General features: G+C 40.4%; 1 protein-coding gene across 1 annotated transcript; it reads right to left on the minus strand.

The window, feature by feature from the left end:
* Positions 1 to 3,795: 3,795 nt before the first annotated feature.
* On the minus strand, positions 3,796 to 8,991 carry LOC104280915 (protein FAM154A-like; the record flags this gene model as incomplete). Its single annotated transcript, XM_009878721.1, is given in 5 exon segments — positions 3,796 to 3,892; positions 3,894 to 4,095; positions 4,185 to 4,509; positions 4,511 to 4,755; positions 8,789 to 8,991. Coding segments are annotated over 5 exon segments (1,072 nt in total), but the record flags the coding sequence as incomplete, so codon positions are not given.
* Between the last annotated feature and the right edge of the window lie 792 nt (positions 8,992 to 9,783).

Below are 9,783 nucleotides of genomic sequence, written 5' to 3' on the forward strand. Positions count from 1 at the left end.
CAGTTTTCATTCTTATGACCTGCCTCACAGATTGTGCTTTGTCATGGAGATTGGTACTGCTGGTGAGTTCTTCAGTGTTTTCAGGGACACAGGAAGACGCTGTCTCTCCAGATGAGCTCACCAGTGTACACATGGGTCTTTTTTCCTGTGCACAGCTGATGTCTACTGCCAATAATTACAGTAACTGATACCAGTGTAATAACGTGCTCTGGCAGTAAGTTTTCATTTAAATCTTTAGCGGAGTCCTCCTTGTTCTTTTTTGCAATGCTTCATGATACAACTCCCCTGGATGCCCCTCTCAACCCTGCCAAGGACAAAGCCTCTTGCTTTTATCCTTGCATTTTGGCTTTTGAAACACTTTTCAATAATAGCTTTTGTACTTAGGCCAGTGTTTATGTATTATTCACTCTTCAAAAGTACCAATGAATGAAGCAGGAGGCTGATTACAGCTGACTTGCCTTTTCCAAACCACTTTTTCACTGAGAAGTGTTGTCTTGTGCTGCAGCATGAGTGCAAGTTTCATGAGCTCCTGCAAGGCTGCTCCCAACACTAGAAACTGGGCCAAATGCAGGTAGTCTTTTTGTCACTCATTATTGTCCCACAAAACAGATAAGATCACTAAAGAGCATCTGAGGATTTTCTGGACAAATGCTAGTTCATCTGACCTTAGGAAGAAATTCTTCAATACGAGGGCAGCAAGACTTTGGAATAAATTTCCCAGAGATGTTGTGGCTGCCCCCTCCCTGGAGGTGTTCAAGGCCAAGTTCGATGAAGCCTTGAGTAGCCTCATCTAGTTGAGAGATGTCCCTGCCCATGACAGGAAGGTAGGACTAGATGATCTCTAAGGTCCCTTCCAGCCTAGGCCATTCTATGATTCTATGATCTGTCACTAGCATCTAGTTCTGCCACACAAACAAGTATAGTTTTGTTTTCCTCCTCCTGTATGAAAGTTCAAAAACAATTACACAAACTTGCGGTGCATTTCAGTGACATTTTGAACTCTTTTTCAGGGCTTTCCTTCTCTCTGATATTATGTCCACTCTAAGAAAAAGTTAAATTTAACTGGCGCAAACATAAGGTAAAACTAACTTTTACTTATCTTTATCCATAAAATAATTGTGCATGAAAATAGTAACCAAATCCTGTGTGTGCTGCAGTGCAGCTGATCTTTATTTTCTGTGCTAAACACTTCAATTCTCCCCTAAATTATAATTTTCTCTTATACGGATTTCCTAAAGACACTGCCCGTTATAATCAAAATTAAGCTGCCGACCAGGAAGATGTTGCATTGCTTTAACTGAGCAAAGGAAGCTCAGAGCAAACGAAGGACTGTTGCCTCCATAAGAAGCCGGAGGTAGCAGAACCACAGCCCTGTCCGTGTGGTGGAGAGGTTAAAATTCTGATAAGCACTCCACTCAGGAGAAGAGGAAGAGGCTCTTGGATGTCTTATTGCCTTTCCTTTCTCCTTTGAGAAGTGAGAAGGGTTAATAGAGAGCATCTGTCAGTCATTTAGTGGCCACCCCAGCCCTAACCCTAGACAACTGATCTCCCTCACCTAAATTGGTAATTGTGTAACTCTGTGGTGCACTGGTTCAGACAAATTAAGTAAATGGGCCGTAACCTTATGAAAACACCGATTTGCCTTCAGCCAGGTCAGTGTCCTGATATGGCCCATCATCCAATCAGACAGTACTAATGTCACAAGAGACAATGGGAGAAACATGCAGCTACAGGTGGAGGGAAAGGCGAGACCACAGAAACCCAAAGTTTAATCAGTTTTAATTTCTGTGGAGCCACTTCTTTAGTCCTTAAAGTGAGCTCATGTTGTTCCTTAGTGTTCTCATATAGTGATTTTCTTGTACATTTAGCTACAAGTCAGGGAAGCACCCCAAATCGGTGTCTCAGGCTGTGAAAGTGTTGAAATTAAACCAGACAGGTCTGCTTGATGCTGCTCTGAGCTAGTCTACTGCTGGCAAAATCAAGGCTCCTGTTGTTAATGTTCAAAATCCAAAAATTACTAATGCTAAGCAGCATATTGCATTGCTATCCATTTTGATGAGACTAACTCTCACTCAGCAAAAAAAGCCCACAAGCCTGTAATAACAGTAGATTTACACACTAGATTCTCCTGGCTCTGGATTCATTGTCAGTCTCCCATCAAAAAGTTGAAAGAACAGCTAGGGAGCTTTCCTACATAAAAGAACAATTTCTTCTGCAGTCACAAGCCCCAGCTGTTTCTTTCATATAAATTCCCTTTCGAAATTGACAGAATTGCAGTATGATAAATAAAATTTAAAAATTAAGTGAATAAAAAGAGATAGGGAACAAAAAGTATTTTCCTGCAAAAAGCTCAACATTAAAGACATTAAGGTTCAAGAAGTCTGCTAAGATAGCAGGAGATCAAAAAATGTGAAACATTTTTACATTGCTCTGGGTCAATACCTCATGAAAAGTGAGTGAATGTTTCACAGATTCCTGAATTTCTGAAGGCTGTGTGGAGCCATCAGTGACTACATAGTTTGACCCTTTTGTGTAGTGTATTTTGTAGAGATTTGCCTAGTTATTCTTTCTTCAAGCACATAGTTTTTCATTGAACTTGAGTGTATGTTTAGAAAAGCCCTCTAGGACTGATATAAAGACTTCAAGTGATGCAGAACCATTGTGCCTCTGGAGCGATTGTTCCAGTGGCTTCCCACCCTCAGGGCTATGTGCTCACATTTAAGTGGAACGTGGAATGTGTTTGGCTTTAGCTTACAAGTACTTATGGAAGACTACTATCCCAATGGGTTTCAAATATTTTCAAAAGTTTTAAAATATATTTATACAAAAAATTGTCTTCTACTTCCTCTTTAAATGCAACTATTTTGATGGTGAGGCACAAGCCTTTCCTCCAGCATGCAACAGGTCTACCTAGCACTTGAGTTAAATACTTAGGAAACAGCCAGGATTAAGGGAGAGGAGGATTTAGGAACATAGAATATGTTTAAGAAACCAGTAAGATTCCTAGTGCTAACACTCGTAAACCTAGGAAAAGCACCTTGGACACAGAAATGAACAGTTCTGGTTAGGAGCTTAATATTGGCTGTATCAAAAGATAGCACAAATCCAGCTGCTGGCTAAACAGTAGCAACACATGACAGTGTCAACCCTTTGACGTTTCTGGTACTCTCACTGCATCCTGCAGCAAAATCCTTTTACTGAAAAATCTTCCCTTGAAAGTTATCAGCTGAGTGTGGCATCTTTGGTGTGATAACCTCACATCTGGTAGCGTAGCAGTGGGCAGCACAGTGACACAATGAATGTACAGTCTTCAATAACATTTATCCAGTAACTGTACCTTTTGTATGTATCTTTGATTTGAGTGACTGGTAAGACCAGATCTCAGACTTATCCAGCCATGGCTTTCAAGTGTGACTTCGCATCATGTAATTCATCTGAAGATGCTCTTCTGTTGCTGTCATTGTGGATGTGGCTGATTTGCCATTACATTAAAAACAATGTATGTTACAACAGAATCTCTCTTTTAGTGTCTCAAGAGGAGGATATCTCAATTAATGAGCAAAAGCTATGTGGGAAAAAGAAAAAAAAATGTACAGAGAAACAGGAATCAATGTGTCTTTTCCCTGGGTTTTATGTTTTGCATTTGTACAAATGATCCAGAAAAAGCCAATGCCTGGGAATTAAGTTTATTTTAAGAACTGTCCAAATACAAAACTAGTGATGTGTTTGAAAGAGGTTATAAACGAAATTAAGCTGTCATTTGTAGTTAGCTGAGGTCCTGCACTTTGAACCCATTCACTCTTTTGTTTCTCCAACATCCACCTTGCAGGTCTCACTCTTGGAAGCAGGGAGATAGAGATTGTGGTCATCGGCATTAACTCCTTCAAAGGAGTGGGGGTTTGTAGGAGGCCGAGCATCTAACAATGCCCTTTGGTGTGTAGCTTGTAGTGTAGATCGTTTTAGCATCTAGCTGAGTGTCATGTTTTGGGCCTGACCAGACAGGTTTACAGTTCTTCGTAACTGTGAGTGGATGAGGAACATAATGGGTCTGAAAGGTAGTCAGGCAATCCATTGGTTTTGTAGGGAAGGTCAGCACTGGAGCATGAATGATAGGTTTTTCTACCTCACACAGCCAAGGCTTATAGTCTTCCTTCATTGTAGAACAGTCATTGAATGGGTCAGACTTTTTGCAAGCTGGACCGAAGATTGACACATCTTGGCTGGCTTGCCATTTGGGTGTTTGTAATGTATCTGAGTAGTGGTGTTAAGGTCCATTTTCTCCACAGGAGGAAGATATACAGCAGGTTTTTTTGTGAATATGGGAGGCTGTGTCCAAGGTTGGAATTTTTCCTGAAACTCCGTTGTAGAGGAAAATGGAATATCGTATAAAAGCTCTGGATGGTATGGTGTTGCAGGCTGGGCTGGCTGACAAGCCAGCCCCTTGTAAGAAAGTTTGTGGGTAGTGAGGCCATCAAATGGTACCTCACTGGCCTTGTATTTCTCTTTTTTTATGGACATAACGTTTCTTCAGAGGATGTGGCACGTAGTTCACTCTATAATTGGTTATATTCTCACAGGGAACCTTAGTTTTCTGGACCAGAGAGAGAGGTTTACAGCTCTGAGTGGCAACTGGCCCCCTGTAGATATAGTCATCCTGGACAACAGTTTTGTAGTTAATTTTTTCTTTTGATGGGCAAAACCTGTCATTTGATCTGATCATCTCTGCCTTTGGTTCACTCCATAGCACATAGTCATCTGAAACATAAGAGGAAACCTGTCTAAGTTGTCAACATTTTTTTGTGTGTGTGAGTTTATGCATATACCATATTATGATTATTACATTTTATACTGTAATAAATATTTGCTGATGTTTCAGTGATTGAAAAATCTTATTGAAAGAGCTGCTCTCAAACACATTATACGCTAGTGTGCTAAACCCTAGAATTGCATATAATTTACATGAAAGTTGGAATGAAAATAGTTCTGTAACATCCATACCTACAGAGGTGGTGAAATACAATGCGGGAAGATTAAATTACGTCCTCTACCTTGCAGAGATATTTTCTGCAGGTGACTGAGTGGGTGCTGTCTTCATGCTCAGTCAACCAGAAATCATGAAAGTGGAGTATTGTGGCACTGACTCTACTCCCTACGTTTACCTTCCTGCAGCTATGTCATAGCTGGCTCAGAGCACAGGCAGGCTATGCAGAAGGCTGCTCAAGTGTCTCGCACAGTATCTCCGAGGCAAAGAGAAACAGACATCCACCATTCCACTCTAAAGGCCAAGTTACCGAGATGTCTTTTCTCTTTGCATTGTCTCCTTTGTGGAAGACCTGATTTCTCAACTGCACCCAACATGACACTGCCTACTGTTGGCTGAGTTCATGGTTTTGCAGCTCCTCTTGGTGTCAGCAGGCTGTGCTGTGTGGCATCTGCTCAGCTCTTGGCTGTGCTCTCTGTGGTACTCCTGATGTCAATATGAGCAGGAACCAAGAAGGAGCTTGTACCTCTGTCTCCAATTCTTCCTTACTAGAAAAACTGTGCTGGAATTTGCAGACCAAGCGTACAGTGGTCTGAAGCATTGTATCATATCACAAAGATGGTCCATACTCTGGAAATCTTATTATCCAAATTTATGACTAAGAAAACATTCTGAGCAGCATTTTAGAAATATTCATATCTTCCTTCCTCGGCAGGATATCAGGGGAAACAAAGCAGGCTCTGAGACTTAAAAAGATTTGCACTCTGTCACATTAGAAATCTATTGCAAAGCTTTCTAACTCTCCAACCAGTGCTGCAGCCACAAGATCATCAGTTTTTCTTTTCCTAGTAATCTTGTGCAACTTCCCCTAGAGAGCATTATGGTTACCGGTAGGAAGCTGAAATTAAATAGTCTTGGAGCTAGCCAAGTCTTTATTTATTTATTTATTTTAATTTTCCCTCCATTCAAACCACATTGAGAATCATGAGGCAAATAAGCTTCCAGCTGACTGCACGGGAAGGAAGTCTAGGTTTCAAAGTACTGGAGAGTAAATGATGCAATCAGTTATCAGGATATTTGAACTCTCCAATCCAAGTAGACTTACTCTTTCTGAATGGCAGCAGCTCTTGTACTGCATAGACACAATTACACCAACGATGTGTGTACTACAATGTGACATTTGCCCCCTCAAAAAAAATAAGTAACTTTTTGCCCCAATTAGGTGTTAATTTAAAGTCCTTCTAGTTCAACCAAGTTTCTCTGCTCTGACACAGGAGAGGACGCAGCAGCCACAGGTGCCATGCTGCTCCCAGAATGCTCCCTGGCACTTGGCTACATAGCTGTTCTCATGCTGCTAATTTGCTGTAGCCTGCTGAGGGCATGCTCATGTTTCTCTGGGGAGGGAATAGGAGATTTCCAGGTACCACCGCACTCGTGGGGTGCTGACCTTGTGCCCGTGTCCCAGGTACATCATCGTCCCAGAGAGGTGGTCCAGCAGGGTGAACCATGAGCCTATACAGACATGTGTCATTAGAGGGGTTGTATTAATGAAGTATTAACAAGTTCAGCCCATCTCTAAGTGAAGGCTTGTTCAGTCACCTGACATATCAAGTGCCAAATGAGAGTTACCAAAAATATTCTTAGGTTCTCCTATCATCTTTGCTGCAAAATTGTCTGTGCATTTTTGAGTAACCATAGCTTTTGCAAAATATTGCAAGTCCATCTGTCTCCAATTTTAAAAATTTACAAGCTCTTCACATTTGGAGACCTCATAGGCATCATTAATTTATTTTATTTAATGTAAGCCAGCAGTGCTACTATTCCTTCAAAATATGTTACAATTTTATTGTAACTCTAACTCTTCTCCTATAGCTATTAATAGTTTCCCATGTAGCACAATCTTGAAAACATTAAGGGTTGCAGGAGGGAATGGAGGATATGAGGCATATGTTACTGGAGGACTAGGCACATCTCACTACAACCAAGGAAGATAAAACTAAAATTAGATTACATATCTGCAGATGGCTAGAAACACCTATGTATATATCTTGGAGGAGATGAGAATTTTGAAACCTCAAGTTGTAAAGTCATCTGACATTAATTGTGATATGCAATAGCATCATCTGAAACCTATAGTGTCATTTAGGATATGGTGTGTTTAGTGGGAAGGAGTATGACAATACAGTAAGAAATGTAACTTAGTACAATGCAGTTCTGTTTTACACAGTACTTAGTTAATTGAACAGCATGTTTCAAGATTTCACACTTGAGTAGTGATCAGTAAAACCTAGCAACTCTTAGAGAATATAGCACAGTGAAAATGTGTATTATTTGTGAACCTGTGCCTTTAAAGGGGAATTCATTGAGTATGCAACTTGATGTTTGAGAGGGTTTGGACAAGGATTTCCATTTGCAGTGTTTTGAAAAATACTGCAAATTATCACCAAATGTGGCTGTGATACATTTTATTAGAACTCTGGAGTACCAGTTAAGGTGCTGGCCTAAACACTCATAAAAGACAAAGATATACATTTGGTTCAGATACAGAGGAGGATATCTAAAAACAGAAAGAAAGATGCTTCACTTGTGCAAAGGAGCCTTTTTTATCGGCTTCACTGGAGCTATTCCAATGAGTACCATTTGGTGACATTGCCGATGCAAAACAAAGTGTTCACAATTGTGTAAACATGGGTATTTTGCACCTGTGGTTCACAGTCTTCACAACTCAACTCATTCTAAATGGACAGTATTTCCTGTGTGCCTAAAGTAAAAATTCCAGTTTACGTCTTTGCAAACAAGCAGCTGCACTGAAGTCTTATTTCCAGTCATTTCAGCTGGGTAATCCTAATAATATATTCACATACCTTTTATTTCCTTACTTCCTTTACCATTTTGAGTTTGAAGAAAAAAATCATTTCTATAAAATGGGACAAATCTCAATGTCAACACCAATATAAACTTTTATATTTGCACACCATAATGAAACAAAATAAAAAATAAATTATGAAGTAGAATAAAATTATTTTAATAAATACGTAATTGGTACCTATCTGCCTAGCAATGTTAGCTATCTGGAAGCTATGCAGAGGGGACAAATATCCTCAGATCTTCTACTTATGACTTACTACCAGAACTAGCACAGCTGCTGTCCTGTGTAACTGTAAGTTTTCTCCCAGCAGATGCAGAAGAGAATTCATGGTGATGGAGAGAAGGGAGCAAAAGCCCCCAGAGATAAATTACCTACACCAAGTTACTGCTGCTGACAAACAAGGGCATAGCTAGATGCACAGTTCATCTGTTTTACCAGAAGTAGAGCCTGAGTGCTTTGGACATTTGTGTGGAACTTCCTTGTGTTCGTAATTCACAGGTTAACTCTGCAGCAAACACAAAAAGGGTCCCATGCCTGGTGATCTGCTCAGACCTAGTTAATTCTACACATTTTAGATGTGTCTGATCCACTGAATGTGTGGACTAGCCTTGCAGTATACCAAGAGTATGTTTGGTATATCCTAGAGATGATGTAGGTACACCCACCTGCAGGAGTTCACATGGCCATGCTTTGACCTAGGATGCCTATAGGCCTGCCAGACATGCAAAGGAAGGGAATTCAGAGAGGTCCCAAGGACAGAATTCAGAGAAACCCCATTAATGCAGGACTGTATTCCAAATAATTTGTGACTGTATGATTACTGCATGGCTTGTTGACGTAACAGACAGAAGGAATAACAACTGCACACTGTTTTGATTCATTTTCTTCAAAAATTCAGCTACTAGCGAAGTCCTGGAAGAAGCTGCAAGGGCACATACCTTCATAAGTTGTTCTTGTATCCATCTTGGCATTGGGGATGTGTCTCATCACACAGGGGAGGCATGGAGGTACTTGAGAGATAGAGTAGGAATTGTAATCCCGTTTATAAGTGGAGGTCAAATCCATACTCTCGTCACTCTTGATAGCCTTTTCAGGTGGCTTAACTTTCCTTGGCAACACTTCATGAGCAATGAAATCTTTCCTGTGAAGAATATTTTTGTTATTTTTTTGTCTTAATATAAAAAAAAATTTCTTTTTCTGGACACACAAAGAAATCAGTATTTCCCCTTATCTCCACAGCCTAAGATAGTCTGGGTAGGACATGAGCAGTAAATGAAACACACAGCCCTTTCATATCAGGAAACCTGGACTCTGAAAAAGGAACTGAGGCAGCTCTGGAAAACCTCAGGCAGGCCAGATTCCCCCTTCTCTTCACCCAGTGAGGTTAATGGTCTTACACAAAAGCTGCCTCTGCTCTACTGTGGAGTTATACCAGAAGACATAACTCCTTTTAAAAGCCCAATAATTATAGCAGGCTATTCTGTACATTTAGAAAACATATAAGAGGCAACAATAGCCATCCCAGACACTGTACAGCAGTTCATCCAAAAATAGGGAGATTACAACAAAACAACTCCGCAGCAAAACACCAGTTTAGGAAAGAAACATCAGCATGGTCAGCTTTATCTTAGGTACCACTTTAAAATAGCTATTTTAAGATGCTGGAGTAGTGTTGTTTAACCCCAACAAAACATTACAGAAACAAGACGGAGAGGCAAATAACATCACCATACAATATTCATTAACCTGAACCTGTTTCATCCTTTGGTACAAGGCAGAGGGTCTGCTAAATGAGACCAGTGAATTCAGTCTCTAGTGTCAGAATATTTTGCCACTGGTGTGCAGATCCATTTACATCACTGGCAGCCAGCCAGGGGAAATAGTACAGGAGCTATTCTAACACTAATATTACACTCTGCATCTGGAATGATGC

This window comes from Apaloderma vittatum, unplaced genomic scaffold (genome assembly GCF_000703405.1).
Source record: "Apaloderma vittatum isolate BGI_N311 unplaced genomic scaffold, ASM70340v1 scaffold36681, whole genome shotgun sequence".
Lineage (NCBI taxonomy): Eukaryota > Metazoa > Chordata > Aves > Trogoniformes > Trogonidae > Apaloderma > Apaloderma vittatum.